Below are 20,165 nucleotides of genomic sequence, written 5' to 3'. Positions count from 1 at the left end.
TTATTGTTTCACTGTACTTAAGTTGTAAGTCATGATCCGCGTTAAGCCAAGGTAACTGACGTGAATTATTTAAATACGTATTTAAATAAATAAAATAGATTGTACAATAAGTTTACACAAGTAAATTAATTTTTTAGTAAAATTATTCTATCTCGCAATGTCTTCCAGACTCAATTTTTTAGTTTGATTTTTAAATAAAACCCTTTTTTAAAAAAATAAATTTTGTTGAATACGGCGTAATTTTAATTTCCCAAAATTTAACGGGGGCGTTTAGGTGCATGTAGATTATTTTGAGGATTTACTGATCGTCATATACTTTTATACCAATGCTTTTCTCGCAATCAGACTTGTTAAATAAAATTATCAAGGCGTATATCTACAATAATGAAATCGGAAGCGGATAAGTAAGGTTTCATATTTTTTAGTACGTCTTTCTGTAAGTAATAAATTATTTAACAGAGAAAATATTTTTAAGTATTTGAATATGTTCTATCTCACAGCAGTCTATATTATAAATACTCTACAAATAGTACAAATAAATATAAAATTGTTAACGTTATAAGTTAACAAATAAATAATATTGTAAAATACTGTATTTCAGGTAATTGTTGTCAAAAACAAATACAGATTTTTACTTTTAAACGATATATTTATCGAAATATCCATTTTGACCATCCGTGAATCCAATTTGACTACTTTTGGCGTGACGTCTGTATATACGTATCTCGCTTAACTCAAAAACGATTAGTCGTAGGATGTTGAAATTTTGGATTTAGGATTGTTGTAACATCTAGTTGTGCACCACCCCTTTTTATTGCAATCGACTGAACCAAAAGTGTCCAAAAAAAGCCTAAAATCAAAAAAAAAAAATCTGAATTTTGTAATTTTTCTTAACTGCAGTAATAAGCCCTCATCGAGAGCTTTTCAACGATATATCATAAGTGGTATTTACTTTCATTGGTTCCAGAGTTATAGCCTAATGAAATTTTTATTAATGACATATTTGAATCGTACAAGGGAAAGGCACATCGGTTCGAATCCAACTTCATTTCCTTTTCTCTTTTAATTTAAATCTATTTATTTATTAATAATTATTAACCACTGATTGTAAATAATTTTGTATGATAATAATAATTCAATAATAACAATAATAAAAAAATATGAAAAAATGAAATAAAATTTTATGTACTCATTTAAAAAAATGTGTAAATGTAATTTAATAGGCGTACAAGGAAATCATGTGGTGCATACATCATAATTATTATATATATCATATAAATGTTGTACAAAAATATATTATTCATGTAATATTATGTAAATGATTATAACGATAAAACAGAAGCATGTAAGCGTATAATAATATACTTTAATCTATTGTAATCTGATAGGTGTGAAGTTAAAATTTAAAAAAAGATATACGTAAATTCTGTCGTAATTAAATTTTTACGGTAAGTAGACGTTAGTATTTTTTAATTACTATGACTAAAGAGAAGTTCACTGATAAGTATTTCATTACTTGATGATAAATACGAGTAGGTTATTTAAGTTCAAACACAATTGTTACTAATAATAATGACGATAAATAATGTTAATTGAAAATCTAAAAATAACGTAGAGAAATGATGATTACATTTACCGATTCAAAAGATCATTTTTTTTACTTCCTTTTAGCTAAAATAAATTGTATAAAGGTTACACTTAGATATTTCAAATAAGTCATTTACAAAAAATACTGCTAATTTCACTACTGCTAATCATTAAGCCTGTATTTTGTTTTGACGTACAATAACTTGGTTAAATGGTTAATAAACATAAAACTTTTAAACAAAACTTATAGAGAATTTTATTCTACACAAAATGGTGTAAGATATGTCGAATAAAACAAAGAAAAATTAAATTCGAATTTTTTTTAGAAACAGTACGTTACCAAGTTTGTCATAAAACTACTTATTTAATGTAAAAAAAATTCTTTTCGTTGATCTGAAAAACGTGTAAAAAAATTTACTGTTAAAAAATTTTAAAAAGTGGATATTACACAATTGTAAAATAAAATTACTTAGATAATCATTTTTTTATTAGTGACAGAAATAAAATAAATTATTTGAACGATTATTATTTCAAAGTTGGCAGTAAAACAACAGGTGAGTAAGAATGCACAATACTGAATTATTGTTTAAATCAGTCTGTAAGGTACATTAAATATATCGGGTACTGTGAACGGTGCTGTCGTTAGCAAGTTTTTCTGTGAATTTTAGTCGGAGTTTCGCGTTTGATAGTTTGGAGGATACTTAAAACAAGTCTTATCCTTATCGTAAACGACCAGTTATCAATAGTCACGAGACGGTCCGCTTCGCTTGGAGTTCTGCAACCGGTGGAAGACAAATCGACAACTCTACAAGTATGTTTTATTTATCGATGAGCATACATGGGCGGAAATAAATCCTCATGAAACGGCGGAAGGCAATTTTCAACACCGATTTAGCGTCAATGTACGGTGCAGCCTTCCTCACAATCAGCTGTTTGGACCGTTTATTTTACCTGACCGCTTAAATCTCCGTTAAAGCCACTACTGGCAAGGAACGGAGGGGGTGGTGTAGCGACCGGACACGCTACGTTGGCGGGATCTTCTCCCCCCCCGGGGGGGGGGGGGGTGTTCGAGCTGGCCGCTTAAATGCTGAGGTCTACTTGCACTAACTTCAAGAAAAATTACCACAGCTGCTTATAGATGTTCCTCTATCGTTGAGACATAATGTATACCTCCAGAATGATTGCGCCCCTCTCTACTTCTCTTTTGCCGTTTTCACTCGCTTAATCATCATTTTCCTGACAAATTGATCGGTCCAAACATTCCAGTGTAGGTCTCCATTCCTGGCCACCAAGATCGGCCGATCTAACAGTTTTAGATTTTTACGTCTGGGGACGGATGAAAAGTATAAAAAAAAAATACTTCTCGTGAGGAATTATTTGTCGGTATTATGGATGTGGTTTAACAAGTTAAGGACAGCCCTGAAGAACAACTAATAACAGCGGCAAAAGTAATACAAAAGCGTGCCAAGAAAGGTGTGGAAAAATGGCGGGATCATTTTTCAAAGTTTATTATAAACCGGTACGTATAAATACTTCGGTCTAATGTAATGTTTATAATAAAATTCGAATTTTTGTAACTTTTCTTTCTTTTATTCAACTTATCTTATACCATTTTGTTCAGAATTAAATTCTCTACAAGTTTTGTTTATAATTTTTACATGGTTTATTACCAATTTAACCAAATTATTGGATGTCAAACAAAATATCACATTAATAAAGTTTGGCGGTAGTTAAAAATAAAAAGTATTGCTCGGTAGTGATCAAATAATGACCGCAGATAACATACGGGCGTACGGCATGTGACCTATTTAACCACCAGTATTGTTAAAACGATTTGTTAATTTATTGGCTTGACCTGTCTGAATATCAGTTTATGTAATTTTCTTTTTCTTTCCAATTTATATATATATAAACATTATATTTTTTTTTACATATTTCATTATACTAGTAGTATTTTTTGTCTGTCTTTTCTTTATTTTAAGTTACTGCTGGGTATCATTGTGTTCATTCAATTATACTGTAGCAGTTCAACGAGTTATTATTCTTTTCATCTTCACTGTTTATAGATTCACGAGCGGAATTTTAAAATTATATTGAAGGTTATATCTTCAGTCAAAATCCATTAGATGTTATTTCATGCAAATCGTGTTTCTCTTTAAGTAATGTTTTTACGATTACTTACTTCTCTTTCAACTAATTACACTGATAGACAAAAAAAAAATTGTTAATGTTTCTCTAAGTGTGATAACCATTTCTTGAAATGCTTTTTTACGTACATTACAGATCTGTAAATACAGTTTTTCTATCACCCTTAGTATTAATGAATGAATTACACTTCAAAAACAATTAAGTGAAAATATAGTTAAAATCTGTAAAATTTATAATTTTGCATGGCGATACCTGTGATAGAATGATTTCGTTGATGCTTTTCTTTCCTCACGCACATCCTGAATTAATGTCCAACAATAATCGGCTAGCATGTTAGTATTCCATTTCCCTTTATAGTGGCTTTCCATCACCGAAATGACTTGGTGGAAACGTTCACCGTGTTCGACACTTACGTCTCCGAGGTTGTCCGGGAAAAACTCCAGATGTGAGTGGAGGAAATGTATTTTTAAAGACATATTACATTCCATAGCTCTGTATGAAGTAAGAAGTTGATTAACAATATCGTGGTAATTGTCGAATTTTTGTTTGCTGAGAAAACCTTTGCAAAAGTCTTTAAATGAAGCTACACTTTCTACATTATTTAACATCGAGTTAAATACATCATCTTTGACCAATTCTCTTATTTGAGGACCAACAAATATTCCTTTTTTTTAATTTTTCCTTCATTTACATTCGTAAATTACTGCCTGATGTACAAAAATCCGGGACTATCTTTTTTCATTTCTTTTACAAAATTTTTCATTAGTCCTAGCTTGATATGGAGAGGGGGCAAAAATTTTTTTTTAGTTCAACTATGGGCTTATGAATAATATTTTTCCCATTTTGAGTTGTTTCGTTTCTTCCAATCTTTGATAACTTAATGTTTATCCGTAGCTCGACTGTCCCATTCGCAAAGAAAACACATGTACTTAGTATAACCTAACTGCGTGGTTAACAAAATAGCTATAACTTTCAAATCACCACATATGTTTGTTTTTTATAATTTATTTTTTCAAGAACGTCTTTCATCAAGTCGTATGTCTCTTTACATTAATACCATAAGCGATCGGTATCGAACGATATTTGTTACCGTTGTGTAGTAGAACCACTTTTAAACTACACTTGGACGAATCTATGAAAAGGCGCCAGTCCTGAGGTTTATGAACTTGTCCTAAGTGCAACATAAGTTCATCAATATTTGGGCAATAAACCAAATTATTTTCATCACTAAAGTACCGAGAAAGTTCTTTTTCTTGGCTTCGAAAGCCCGAAAGTTTTGTATTTTTTAAAGTAAATTTCAACCTTGCAGTCTTGATCCTAACAGTTCAGCTTCATTTTTTGATAAATTTAAATCCCTAACCGAGTTATTTAATTCACATCGTGATATAAGATGTGGCTTATCGGAAGATAATTCAAAATCAAAATCATTGTTGTCTTCTTCAGTACTGCCTTATTCTTCATCGCTGCTTTCGAAACATACATTCACAGGTGGCTCAGGAACTGAAATAATTTCACTGTGAGGTACATGCCTGATTGCATGTTGCAGTGAAGGATATTTTGCATAGGTTTAGAATTTTTAGAAATTCCAGACACATTTGTTAAACAAAAGTAACAATCGGTTAAATGATCCTTTGGTTCACGCCAAACCATATATATATATATATATATATACATATTTCATATTATGTGACTATGATATGGTTTAATTCTTTGTCTAGTATTGTTTATTTATAGCTTACAAATTATGTTAACAAAGGTAGACAATCAAAAATGAACTAACAAAATGCAATATAGACTTTAAAATCGTAACTGTATGTTGAAAAATGAAAAAATCTTTTAATTAAAATGGTAATTATAATGGTGGGTGATAGAAAAATTCTGAGTTCATATTCATTTTCAACATCAAAAAACAGATTAAAATCATGTATCGCATGTCAGGAAACAAAAACTATGTTCACATTGTTATTCTATCCTACTTACTACACAAATGCATTTTAAAATTATGTTTATTATTTTAAACAGTAATTAAATACAAATTCAAGGTAGTATTGTGTTGTGTTGTTTATCGTGGAGTAGACTCTCAGTTTTTAACGAAATAATTATTTTTGTGTAATTTTCCCGCGTATTTTTTTATAATAATAGTTTGATAAACAAAATTACTCAGCATAAAAATTTTTTTGCATATTGAAGGTGAAAATGTTTGATATTTTTTGTTAAAGCGAAGTCAAGAAATTTTTCCATCATATACATTATTGCATACATATTAAAATGAATTACAAAGTATAAATTTTCGAAGCGTTTGGAAAGCAGATTGATTTTCATTTTAATATATACCGGATATTTAAAAAAAAAATATTTATTATTATTTAAATTTCAAATTAATAACGAAAAATAATCATCACAAGACGTAGGTTTTTTAATTTAATTTTTTTTTTGTGAAGGATAATGAGGAGCGGTTAAGTCTTGGTCGTTTTCAAGGTCATTGGAGGTCAAGCCAGTTTTTATTTTTTTAATCGTCATCTATATTTTTGTTTAACGGATCGTATTCTACGAGAAAGAAATAAACATTTGACCTAATCGGTTTTTTTTATTCACATTTTATTTTTTGAAAAGTAGGTCTATTTAACATTATTATTTTAAGGTTTTTATCCATTTTTCTTTCTTAAAAATATAAATTTCTAACAAAAATTTCAATTTAGTTTCACATACAAAAAGTAGTTAAAAAAAACCAGGTTTTTTTCTATAAAAAGTCTGAGACAACGTTTTTATGATTATTGAATATATGATCTTCGTATAAAGAATAAATAGTAAAAAAGGAAATCGTTGAAGTAAAATTGTTTTTTCTACTTTTTTAACTAAATTTTTTTTCTTATTAAGATAGAAATTTAAAGAAAAAAAGCACTTTTTAATAGCTGTTATTTAATGTATTAAAAGTAGGCTATAACAAACAATTGTTATTTATCCGGGAACACTGTATATTAATTTTTGTAGGTATGAAAACTACGTAATATATTTTTTAAAAAGGTACCTACGAAAGAGAAATTTATAAAAAAATTCAAATTGATGAATTCTATGTTTTTTAAAGGTTTAAGAGTTCACTTTCGAAATTATCGAATTTTCTCAGTCCGCTTAAATTTAACTAGTTTCTCTTAGACCTTGTGTTAAATTTAATACAGTACTCGTTTCGCTTTTACGAAGTTACTTTTTAATTTTTTTTCCAAGAATAACTCCAGAATTTTTTACAGTCAATAAAACAATATAAATCTTATCCTCTGAAACGATAATTTTTTAATTTATTAAAACTAATAAAGTAATAATAACAATTTATTCCTCTGCGATTAAAATCTTTCTTGCCTTAATAATATCCAGTAAGTAATTAAACATTGAAAAGATGCAAAAACGTTTTTAATTTTGAGGTACGGGTTTGTTGGTTTTCTCAAATTCTTATTTTTGAGGTTATATTTTTACTCGGCGAATAGAGCTATAATAGCTATATTGAAGGGGGAGAGTTCGGTGATCATATCAAAGATGGGTTATCGGATTTTTTGCAAACTGTACGTTTTAGGGTCCAACTATTTCATCTAAACAAAACAGACATATGCATGTATGTTTGAGTATATTTATGTATGACCGTGCGTATGTTTGTCGAATTGCTTTTGACTTTGTATCTCAGGAATGACCGAATCGATTTTCTTCAAATTTGACCCAAATGTTTCTTTATATGAAGCCATTAATCATATTTTTTGAAGATTCGTTAAGGGTTGGGGGATATCGCGGAAAAGCCAGTTTCGATTTTCTTCAGGGACATTTTAGCAAAAAAATGAATTAAAGACAATTTGTAACCTACTATACATTTACGAATAATTAAATTTTTCTTTCAGAAAATTAGTCCCACCTCTTAAAATTAAACATGTTTTTGATCTTTTGCTTTATCTCCATTTAGTTTAAATATTTTTTCAAAACTTTTTCAGAAGTTTATACCTCATGTATTGGGCTAACTAAAATGTCTACAATTTTTTTTTTTAAATTGCAGACTCCGGACCTAAAATGCAACAAAGTTTTTTGAGATTTTTCTTTTTTGAAAGATGAAGGGTGTGTTAGACTTAGAGTAAACTTTACTTAAGCAAACTTGTTACGCTTAACCTTATATGAATACTTTTAGACAAATTTTTCTTAAAATTTATTCCCGACCTTTAAAAAAATATGTCACTTAAACGGCCAAGCTTTAGCACCTACGTTATATTCCGGACCCAAAATGAGAAGAATTTTTGTCATTAGTTTCATAAAAGCTAAACTTTATTTTTTCAATATTTTAAACTGTTCTCTTTTAAATTAGTTTTTTTTTTAGGGATCACTCCTAAAATAAATTTTTTCTAAATTTTCCCCAGAGTTAGGAAACACCTAAAATCAAAATTTTGTTATTCAAAATGTGGGAATTTTGATGCTTAAATATTATTTTGGTAACCATAACTTGACCGGCGTAGCTGGAAAAATGTATTGCATGAAATTCAATACTTTGCCAGCGTTTTTCTATGTTTTCAATTATTTAAAAACTATTTTATTTTTCAAATTGCTTTCGTTATGTAAATTTGGTTATTATTGTTTTGTTATCGTAAACTTAGTTAAAGACGCGTGTAAAAATTATATTTTTTATTAATAATAATTGAAAAATGATCGAAACCTGTATTCGTCATTCCAAAAGTAATTGAGGATAATGAGAAAAATTACTTATTTCGCAGTTAATTAACCGTATATTTAAATTAAATTGGTTATATGATTCAGGGGTAAATTCGAATAGGTCAAAAACGGAAAAAAATGATTATTTTCTTCATTTTATCGAAAATAGATTTTAATAATAAAATGAAATCGCAGGCGTTATGGAAAAAAGTGATTGAGTATAGAGAAACATATAATTTCTATATAAAATCCGAGAGGGGGGTCTTTATTTTATTAGTCACTCTCGATTTTTAAAGAAAACTAGTTATTAAGTTTCAAAATCATCGGCAAAAATATAATGCGAATATTATAATTAACTATCTTCTGTTTTCATACTAACATTCAAGGTTATACATATTCAATTAGCTTTGAAGAAACAAGATACTGCTGTTTAGTACTACGCTGTGGAATGACCTGCGGTGGCTTCAATAAAAATGACGTCAAACATTGTCTTTCATACCGTGACGATGGATTTATCGTTTGCTACTTTTCTACCGTTTAACATTTTTAGTGTTCATTAAACAATAAAAATAAATTAATCACAGTTTTATAATATAACTAATATATTTGCTTTTTCATGCTATTTACTACACAATTATACGGTATTAAACTGTTATATTCAATTTCTATGGTAACGAGAAAAAAAATTAATTCTTATAATTTCATTAAATCATTGTAAAAGATTACAAAGAATATTGTAGGCGTTACCTCAACTCTTTTTATGGTGAACAATTAAATACTATCTTTTATTCGTTGAAAAATTGGTGTAATCATGTTCTTTTTATATTTCTTGTCGTTTTCATATTTTCTATATTTTTAATAAGTTCTCTTCATGCCATCAATAGTTGAGTTAACGGTTTTTCTGCTGCTATATGAAAACACTTAAAGAAATATAAAAACCAAACGTAGTGTTACATAAACATAGTTGAAGCAAATTGAAACAAAAGGATTATTTTTTTAGATCGGTGATGATACCGAAAGTATTTCGAAAACCCGGACTTTTTAGCCGCTGATTTTTTTTTAAGTGGTTATTTATTAAAATGTGAACGGTTTAACTTACACACTTTTATGATTCTAGTGCAGCGCTTTTGAACTGATTACATCCATATTGTACTTAGTATGTACGTCCTAAGATACTTAGCAGACTTGCCAGGAATCGATAATCTAAATCCATAAAATCCAAGATGGGATGAAGAATGTCTGTCCAACGCGTAGCTTAAGCTTCGTTATACGCATTTTCTGCGTAAAATGGAGTGATGATAGAAAATGTAACAATAATCTATCTGGCCGGCAATCCAAATAAAAAATAGCAGTATGGCGTTCGTTGCAAGGCATAGTTTAGTTTTCTGTGTAAACAACCGCCTTTAAATATTCGGTCCATTGCTTTTTTTTAAATATAGCAATGTAGATCTTAACTTTTTTTTTTTGAAAATTAAAGTAATTTAAAATGGAGAAATTTTTTTCCGTCATTTTTTTTTTTTGCCTGATATTTCATCTTTTTTCCCCTAGGTATTTCATACAATAAACATGTTTAACATGTTATCAACGTGGTAAAACGTTTTTGAGAACGTTATTGTTTGAAAATTACCATTTATAATTAATATTGAGAAGTTTAATAATATTGTAAACATCGATTGCTGCAAAACATACGCGGTAATGTACCCTAAATATGTTGCAGACTGTTACTTAACTCGACCGACATTTTTTATTATGTTCTCAATCGGCTATTTAAGTTTATTACGTGACCACCGGACATGAAGAGCCTCTGAGTCGGTCCAAATATAAAGATCCATCGACTCTTCAGGTCTTTTCTTTCTTTCTTTTTCCTTTTTAGCCTCCGGTAACTACCGTTTAGATAATTCTTCAGAGGATGAATGAGGATGATATGTATGAGTGTAAATGAAGTGTTAGTCTTGTACATTCTCAGTTCGACCGTTCCTGAGATGTGTGGTTAATTGAAACCCAACCACCAAAGAACACCGGTATCCACGATCTAGTATTCAAATCCATGTAAAAATATCTGGCTTTACTAGGACTTGAACGCTGTAACTCTCGACTTCCAAATCAGCTGATTTGGGAAGACGCGTTAACCACTAGACCAACCCGGTGGGTTCGACTCTTCAGGTCTGGTTCAGCAGGACCTGACAGAGTCACGTCTTCACCTGTAGAATCTCAATTAAAAAGAAGTAATGAAAGATTAAAAGTCGATGTTTATAATGAACGATATTTGAGGAACTGGAGTACGATACAAACAACCCGACTAAAAAACAGAGCAAAGCTCTTTCGGATAGCAGGTACCTCTTTCTACCATACTCCCCCAGGAAATTAGAAATCGTTACCCAGGGTTGGAGCACCGATCAATGATCAACGAATTTACATATTTTTTTACGAAACTTAGTCTTATAATTTACATTTTCTGAAAATTTTCTTTCCCTAAGAAAGGTGGAAAGAATGATTGAAACCTAAAGATATAAGAGGGAAAAAGCGTTAAAAATTAATTTGATGTAGTGTTTTATTAGAAATGAGTGATTTTGTATATTTAATTGCCCGTAGAAATACTTTAATGTAATTTTTTTTATTGCAATATTTCAGTATTAATGTTTCTTTTTTTGTTTTTTTTTCAGGGATGAATAAAAGAAACTACTATATATTTATATCGAGAATTGTTAAACGATAAAAAAAGTACAAGTTATGGAAAAAAAAGCACCGAATTGGATCCTCGATAGACGAGATTCCGGAAAATTATTTTGGAGAAGAGATTCCGCCGGTATTCCGTCAGAGAACGGTACAGTTGTTAATCGTGTTAAATTTCGTTGCGACGTTGAAATATTAGAATTTTTTAAAAGCGAAGAAGAAACGGCTGAAGATTATTCGACGTCGGAAGATGATGACGATTACGGTTGGGGTCGTGGTAGTTGGCGTCTTAAAAGTAAAGATGACGTTCCACCTCCTTCGTCGCTTGTCGGTGGATTTTGTATCGCGATTATTTTCGCCGTCCTTACATATCAGTGGTGGTTTTCAAATCCAAAGATTTTATCGTAAACTTGAAATAATCGTACGTAGCTTAGACTTACAATTAGAAATATGAAGAAAAAAGTGTTTGTATATCTAAATCGGTTCGTTTCTATACGTACATAAATCTTCTGTCGCAACTAATATTTAAATGACCACAATTAATGAAGAAAAAAAGGCGTTATCGTCGCTTGTCGCCTTTATTTTGTATAGTTTAAAAATAAATTCACGGACTGGATATTTCCTTGATATTGTACAGATTAATTTCACGGAAGAGTGTCCTAAAGATTCTTCAAACCGATGTATTCTCGGAAGAAATCCAACGCTGCATGATCTGCCGCATACAATTTCCAGTCGTTTTGTTAGTACTTAATAAATTAGAGTATAATATTAAATTTATCGATCCGATTTAGCGATCCAGAGTTATTTTTTTTAGGAATGTGCGACATAGTTGTCGGAGGGACTGGGGTTATTTGAACTTAGCTAACGTTATTACGTTTGAATGTTTCAGTATCTTTGATGTAAAGTAAGAATTTAATTAAAATCTTTTATTGTATGTGACGAAGGATAAAAGAGCGCGCTAGTTTCTGTTATTTGAAAAGTAAGTTGTTGCCAAAGTTGCCTCCATCAAATCGGCAGCGCTAGAAAAACACAAGAACCGAGTGCCTTCCTTCGACATCTGTTGAGTGGTCAATAAATTATGATAACCAGAAACAAATAAAAAAATCGACCGTAAACGTTTCACCACTTGTTATATATTTTGAAATAAAAAAATAATAAAAATACTGTTATAGCGACCAAAGACTGCTGTCCTACAGAAAATAAAATAAAAACTCATGAAATAAAACCCGAATGTTGTTAACCTAGTAGTAGTTTTGTTATCTTTTTTTTTTGGTAAGTAATTAATTACTCGTTTATTTTTCTTCGGTGCGTGTCCTAAAATATTTTATGTATATATAACAGGTAATGTTAAACAAACATAAATCTAAATATCGTTACCTAGTCATTCAATTCATCGTTGTCGTCACAGAAATTCTGATCTTCCCTACGAGTAAAAAAGAGTGTTGAAGAACCTCTGAATCAAACTGAGATTGTGGTTGCTGGAAAGTAGTAGATCTTTACCCATTTATTTACAAAAATTAATATGCATGATGGCTAATTATTGAGCGATCTATAGGGAGAAGGTTTTACCCTTAATAGATCGTGTGATTCTCATATAATATAAAGCTTCTTCTGAGCGAGTAACAATTTATTAAATGATTTGAAAAAGTTGAAAAAACTGCTGTATTTGTAGTTGTGGTTATTCCAAAGTTTTTATTTTATTAGGTATTATTTGGAATATCTAGATACCGTACTACTTGCTCATATATATATGTATACACAGTTTTAAAAATAAAGCGTATACATTTTGTGTGCCGTAAAATCTCTGCTTGTCACCCGCATTTCGATTGGGATTTACAATTTTAGACAAAGATTTTATCAAATGTAGGATAGATCGTTATGATGTATCTAATTATAAGTATGTAGTAGCCATCCTGTTAATTTGTTTATTTATTAGCGAGTTCTGATTTATTATTTATTTATTTATCGAGTGCGACTTCACCGAAGGTGAAAATTAATCAATATAATATTTCCAATTTTATGTTTAATTCTTTTACGTCTACCGTAAATACATGAAATACATACCTGAACCGGGAATCGAGCGCGGGACTGTTTGTTTAAAAAATAATAATCGAAATCTGTTTTTTCTTACTTACTTTTGTAGCTGTTTTCATCGTAATTATGCTTGCTTTGATACATTATAAATGATAAGAATAATTTAATTCTTAAAATCGTATTCGGTATTTATAAATAAAATATTGTTCATAGTTTCCTAATTGAATACTTAACGATAATTATTGATCGATTAGAACTTGTGTAAATTTATGTACTTATAACGGCGTAAACGTTTAACGATCAAAATATTTAAAAAAAAATTGAATCCTTTTGTGTATAATTACAGGTCGTAGTAAAAAAAAAAACGTGTCAAATTTTAGGGATTTAATGATATTTAATTTTACATATTTATCGCTTATTTAATAAGTGGCTACTTAAAAGGAAGAAAAATTCTGTAATACACAACCTTATGAAACCAAAAGAAGACTTATAGTGAAACTCGATACAGATAATATTTATAATTAAAATTCTATATTAACTTAGTTAAAGAACAGTGTGCCTCTTTGTGTGTGTGTGTGTGTGTACGTGTGTGCGCGTGCGCGAGCGCGCGTGTGTATTTTATGTATGCCCATATGACTATACTTCTCAGAGTTATATACAGTACGAGCATATAATAGTATTCGAATTTCTAATTTGTAGGCGTTATGTCAATTAACTCTTCTTTATAGAGATATTTTTTGATCGACTGAATGAAAACAACTACAAATTAATTGTTTAATGTTTATTTTTTATTTATATACAGTATAAATAACATTATTTATTGTATCTTATTGTGTAAATTGTGTAAATAAAAGAAATAAATATATTTTATTGTTGAGGTTGAAAGTTATTTTGTTGCGTTATTTTGTGTGTTTTTGTCCCTACCGTGTATTTTAAATTTAATAAAATTATGTTTTAACCTAAAAATATTGTCTTTTTTTTTCTTCCCTAAATTCGAAGTGGTAGATATTTTTTTAATTTTTCTGTTTAGAAATCATGAAACGTGTAGCCTTGATCTGGTTTATTAAATTGTTATTTAATTTTATGCTACACTTAATTTGTTAATATAATCAAGATATTGCACATAGAAATGTCTGTGGTATTGAGTTACTGAAAGAAAATTTTAATTACGGTCAATAACCTTTTATAAATTTATATCGATAAATAAACTTCGATAATAAGAGTAAGTAATTATTTACTCTTACAAATAATTTATTTGTAAGAGTAAATATAAATTGTGACTCAAGGAATCGCTTAAAATTACAAAAGAAAAACAAGATCTAACCTAAATATGAATTCGGTTGTAAACTATCATTATCACAAATATTTAAATTAAAAAATTATGATGAAGAAATAATTACTATTAACAAATGATTAGGAAGTAGTACAAAACTAGTATTTCTTTCGGCGTTTACGGAATAAAAATCAAAATGAAAATGTAATGACTACTTTTAGACGAGCATTTAAAAGGGTCAATGATTAAAATTGGTTTGGACGTCTGATTTTAGTTTTTTTAAATTGATTTTGAGCTCTGTCTTGTTTCACAATATACGTTTAATTTTACTAATATTCTTTAATGATAAATTGTTTAACTGAAATGCGCATCTAGTTACAGATTTTGGTACGTTTTCGGAATTTCACAGCCAAAATTTAATGTAAAACTTATTGTATATAATTTTTATTTTTAACGTCACTACCGTAGAGGCTGGTAGAGCTTTCCCTTTCTGCGACGAAAAAAAATTATGTTGATACATGTACTGACGAATCGAATGTTTATCAACGTAACCTAAGCTCGCTAACCTCGTCTAATTTACGTTAAATACACAACTTATTAATAAAAAAATTGATATTTTAACATACAATAATGGTAATTACTGTAATTTTACATTGATTAAAAATAATTTTTTTATTTATTTTTTTAAAGCTTTTATTTAACTCGCTTTAGGAATAATAAAATTCTGCGACTGCTATATCTTTTGATCTATCGTATTAAAATCAATGAAATTTGATACACGTATGTAACTTCGATGACAATACAGTACTACGGAGTCGGAATTTGATATGACCCACCACCGCGCGCTACTCCTACGCTAAATTCATGGATTTACTTGAAAATTTTCATTTCTCATGAACTATCGTATGAAAATGATTGAAATTTGGTACACGTATGTAACTTCGATGTGTAAAAATAAACATTTTTACTTTTTTTTTAGTCTTAAAAAAAATTACAAAAATATATTTGATTATATATAAAAAAATTATTTTTTTAAAAAAGCTTTTATTTAATTAATATTAATATTAACATTAATAAAAAAAGAAAAAAAATTAGAAAAACCCTCTAAAAAGTAAAAAATAAGAATGAAATCAAATTGAGAATTTAAAAAAAATATATAATATATTAACAGATATAAAAATGCACTGAAAAATTAAACATAAATTATATAAATATCTAATGAATAAAAAATAAATAAATGAAATAATTATTAAATTTTAAAATTAAAGTAATGAAAATATTTAGTTAAATAAAAGCGTGTCGCAGTTTTTATAATTTATTTAAAACAACATAACATTTATTTTTACAACAATCAATCTTCATTTTATTTTTCAATAACGACGCGAGGAGTCGGAAAGGTCTGCTGGAACCACTCCAGTTGAGAATGTCTAGCTACAAGTAATAATCTGGGAAAATGCAGCCATTAGCTACAAGTAATAATCTGGGAAAATGCAGCCATTCGCTTTCTTTGTACGTGTTCTCACATAGTTGAAGTTGATCTTCGAATTCTGCGTGTAATCTAAGCCAAATTGAACGCAGTCTTTCTGGTAAAAATATCATTTTAATTAATTATGAATTTTTATTTAATGAATTCATAATTACGATTACAATTATAATAATGATTTCCTCTTCGGTGGCAGATCTTGGTCTCCCAAATCAGGTACAATAGTCACTCTACGGGTTTCTTCAAACCGTTTTACGTTCTTGAACGTCCTTTATAAAGTGTGATATTCGTTTTCGGTTGGGAAATTATCGTTAAATAAATCGCATATCTCTTGTAATGACCGTACTATTCGATCACCATACCGTGCGTTATTAACGAAGCAATTTTTTTAGTTTCGCTTAAAGCAGGTACTATTTGTAAATAAAGTACTGATTAAATTAAAAATAAGCTGTTTTTTTAATTTAAGCACCGACCAGAAATTTGACTTGTTGCTATACATTTCCTCAAAACATATAATTAATTTATGAAATTTATTTTTCATGACTCAATAACCGTGGAGCGAAGGTAAGTGTAAAATAAACAAATTTACGAGACTGAAAAGCAACTATTTAATACTTAACACCTGATTTATTTCTATTTTCTTGGCTACATAATTATACTGTATTTAGCTATATAGTAACACTGTATAAGGGAAAGTATGCTAAAATCTTGACGTTTGAAAATTTACAGTGCTTGAATTTTCATTAATTACCATCTCTAACCAAAAAAAAAAAAAAAACAATTTTACCATTTGAAGATTCTTAAAGGATGCATTCATTGATGTTTTCTGTTTGCTTTTACTTGACATCTTCAGACCGGATGGACAGATGTGGTTAAATTTTGCATGATTTCTGTACATTACACATTAAAGACTTTAATTTTGGGAACGATTGATCAAGGGGGCAGGAATATATGGATTTTATGGGTCTTGTTTCTCAAATTTTTTTCTCAAAATGTAGATAGATTTTCACATCATTTAATGACGCTTAGGTAGTTGATACTTATTGATGATGTTTGATTTTGTAGACATAAAAAACCCTTTTTTTGCGTGTTTTTGAACAAGTCACATTCTTTTACCGATTAGATGATTACAATTATAATAATGATAATAATTAATAATTTTTCAGATTGCCGTCAAAATGCAAGATTTCTAAATTTTATTTTTATTTTAAAATCTTATTAACCCTTAAAGATCATCTCGGTGCAAATTTGAACCATCAAAGAATTAAAACTTGAGTTATTTTATTACAGATAAGTAAAGAATATTCATATACTAAACAACTTCATTAAACAAAAAAATATATTTTAAAATACAGCAATGTCTATAAATACTTAGTCGAAAACATTGTTATAAAAACTGCGTTACGCTTTTATTTAACTAAATATCTTCATTAATTTTAATTTTAAAATTTAATAATTATTACATTTATTTATTGGTTATTTATTAGATATTTATATAATTTATTTTTTTGTTTAAAATTCTCAATTTGATTTAATTCTTATTTTTTACTTTTTAGAGGGTTTCCTTTTTTTATTAATATTAGTTAAATAAAAGCTTTTTTTTTTTTAATAATTTTTTATTAGTAATCAAATATATTTTTGTAATTTTTTTTTTTTTTTGTATTTTTTTCCTCCTAATCTTTAACCTGTCAAAAGCGAAGCCCTCGACAACCATAGTCGTGTAACTTTCGCGGCTTTACCGGGAACGCAACAATAGTTTTATAATAATATTGTAAAATATCTATCACATAGTGCACATTATTGCTAAGGTATTGAAAAAATTGTTGATTTTTTTTTGAAGTATTGTTTGTCTCGTTTAATTAGCTATTGTATGTTATTACTTTGAAGGCGAAATATAATTAAAAAATTCGTATACTGTGCTTTTCCTCGTTTCATTTATTCCGTCAGTTAAAAACATTCAACATTTCGATACCTAATATTTAAAAAAATAGAAACTGTTACGAGAGAACAAAAAACCGCTTTCGATTTCACGTCAAATTTTACTGTAAAAACATTTATCATATTATCATTATCGCAATTTAAAAAACTAAACTCGAATTCAAGTTTGCGGCAGAAATTTAAAACTTTTGTAAAGTAGTATTCTTGTAGTTGTACGTATCTCCATAACTCTTTTATTCGTTTTCAGATTTACAATATGATGCTTTTTCTAGACTATTCTAACTCACCCTAACTGAAAAATTGTGAAAAGACAACGATACTTTTGTCGTTGCAAAGAATTGTCGAAAATGTGTTTTCCCTTTAATTCTTAAATCTTTCTAATCTTTAGATCTGAATTAGATTATTAATAGACTTCTTTTTTGCGTGAAACCTCTTCTTCTTCTTCTTCTTGGTTGCGGTGACTTGTTTTGATTTCTATCTTAATTAGGCCATCCTTTGTAATTTTACTGCCTAAGTAGAAAAATGTTGTAACTTCTGGTGCATTATGTTCATCTTTCTTAGTATTTATCATGTTATTCCTTTCCCGCAGTTCACTATCTTTGTCTTAGTATTATTTATTTTCTAACCGATTTTTTCCTAGCAGTAAGTTAACGCCATTCAGAATCCATTTTCAGAACTTATTTTTAATTATTTAACCAGTTGTAATAAGAAAAATATAATTTATTTAACTATTAAATATTATCGGTTTCTCTCTTTAAGTTTTGCAGAATAACTAACTTTGAGAACTTTTTAATATCAAAGATTTTAAAAGACCACCGTTATGTGGTTAAAAAAGTATTTCATTTTAAATTGTTTGTTTATGTTTAAAGGTCATATAAAATATATGAATATCAATTTCGAATTCAGTATTCTATCTAAATGTGAAATCTTCTTTTCTTTTTACAAAAAAAAAAAAAAAATAACGTACAGACAGCCAATATAAATAAATGAAACATCTCTTTTATCGAATACTTTTTGTTACATTTAGAAGTCTAATCGGTTCCCGAAATGGCTTGACCTTTTTATAACCTTTTTGTATCTTTTTTAAGTGAATAAAATTTCAATTTTTTTGAATCGATTATAAGTTTCAATAATAAAGGTTAACTGTATTCTATTTAATAAGAAAAACGTTTATATTGTTCTAATGTTAATCGTATTGCGATTACCTGTACCCAGACTGAGTTTTAAGTTTAATAGAATACTTGAGATGAACAACTAATTTTCTAAGATTTATATTACATATTTTCAGAAGGACGTACTATCGAGTAAATATTGTAATAATTCATGATACCTACCTATTTTTTTTAATTTATTTCCTGCGTGTATTTGGTTTGACTTCATTTGGAAATAAAATTCTTCTAGGTTATTTTTGTCAACTCAACATTATGAAATTTCGTAATTTATATGATTGCGCGTAAAGCTTGTCACCATTTGTTATTTGTTTTCGCATTATTTTCACTGTAGCAGAAACGGTTGAATAGTTCATTGCTTCTACTGTCAATATAACAATTTATATTGCGTTTTTTTTTTACTATTGTTTATAAACGGAGAAAATATTGTTACGAGGTTGATAAAATATCTCGTAATTATTTGTAATAATGAAAAATTTAAATACACGAACCGAAAAAGTAAAAGGTAATTAGTTTTTTTAATAATATTTATCGAATAAAATAGTAAATAATCATTGTATTTGAATAGATAAAATCCTTTTATTTTAGATATTTAATTGAAGAATTCAGGCGGATGCAGATGTTAGCGTGTACCTTTCCGGGCTAGAGCCGGTTCGAACCCAAGCTGGACTAGTTATACTTTTACTCGTATAGGTTTCTTGATATTGACTCTCGGATGTCATTTTATTTAACGATACATTCTGGCCCGGCGATCTTGGGATGCGACTAATCTATATGTACGCTAATTTTGCAAAGAAGGGACGAATTGAAACAGGCCTTGTTTCAATGAAATCGCATATTATACCAGAGACTTCTGAAGCGATAATATGAATCAGTCGGTCCCATGAAGAAAATAAATCTTAAAATAAAATTATATATATATAATTGTATTTCGTGTATGTTTTATTTCGTGTATATATATATATATATATATATATATATATATATATATATATATATATATATATATATATATACACACACACGAGTGTGTGAGAAAAGTAATGAGACTGACTTTTTACTTACCAAAGTTTTTATTTTTTCAAACAGCAATATCATCCCCTTCAAAGTAGTTCGCTTGGGCAGCTATACACCGGCGAAGTCTTTGTTCCGACTCCTGGTAGCATCGCTAAAAGGCCTTAAC

General features: G+C 28.7%; 2 protein-coding genes across 3 annotated transcripts in view; both read left to right on the top strand.

Moving 5' to 3' along the window:
* LOC142322425 (uncharacterized) overlaps positions 1 to 13,996 on the top strand; it is a 64,770-nt gene extending 50,774 nt beyond the window's left edge. For both annotated transcript variants that reach the window (XM_075361494.1, XM_075361495.1), the window contains exon 2: positions 11,076 to 13,996. In XM_075361494.1, coding sequence (XP_075217609.1) covers positions 11,143 to 11,493 — 351 coding nt within the window. In that variant the 5' untranslated portion in view covers positions 11,076 to 11,142 and the 3' untranslated portion in view covers positions 11,494 to 13,996. The remainder of the gene's footprint in view (positions 1 to 11,075) is intronic.
* The window catches only part of LOC142321308 (uncharacterized), a 283,695-nt gene that overhangs the window by 223,138 nt on the left and 40,392 nt on the right, over positions 1 to 20,165 (top strand). The window lies entirely within an intron of this gene.

This window comes from Lycorma delicatula, chromosome 3 (assembly GCF_047948215.1).
Source record: "Lycorma delicatula isolate Av1 chromosome 3, ASM4794821v1, whole genome shotgun sequence".
Classification (NCBI taxonomy): domain Eukaryota; kingdom Metazoa; phylum Arthropoda; class Insecta; order Hemiptera; family Fulgoridae; genus Lycorma; species Lycorma delicatula.
The sequence above is the reverse complement of the archived record's forward strand: the minus strand, read 5'-3'. Positions and strand labels throughout refer to the sequence as shown.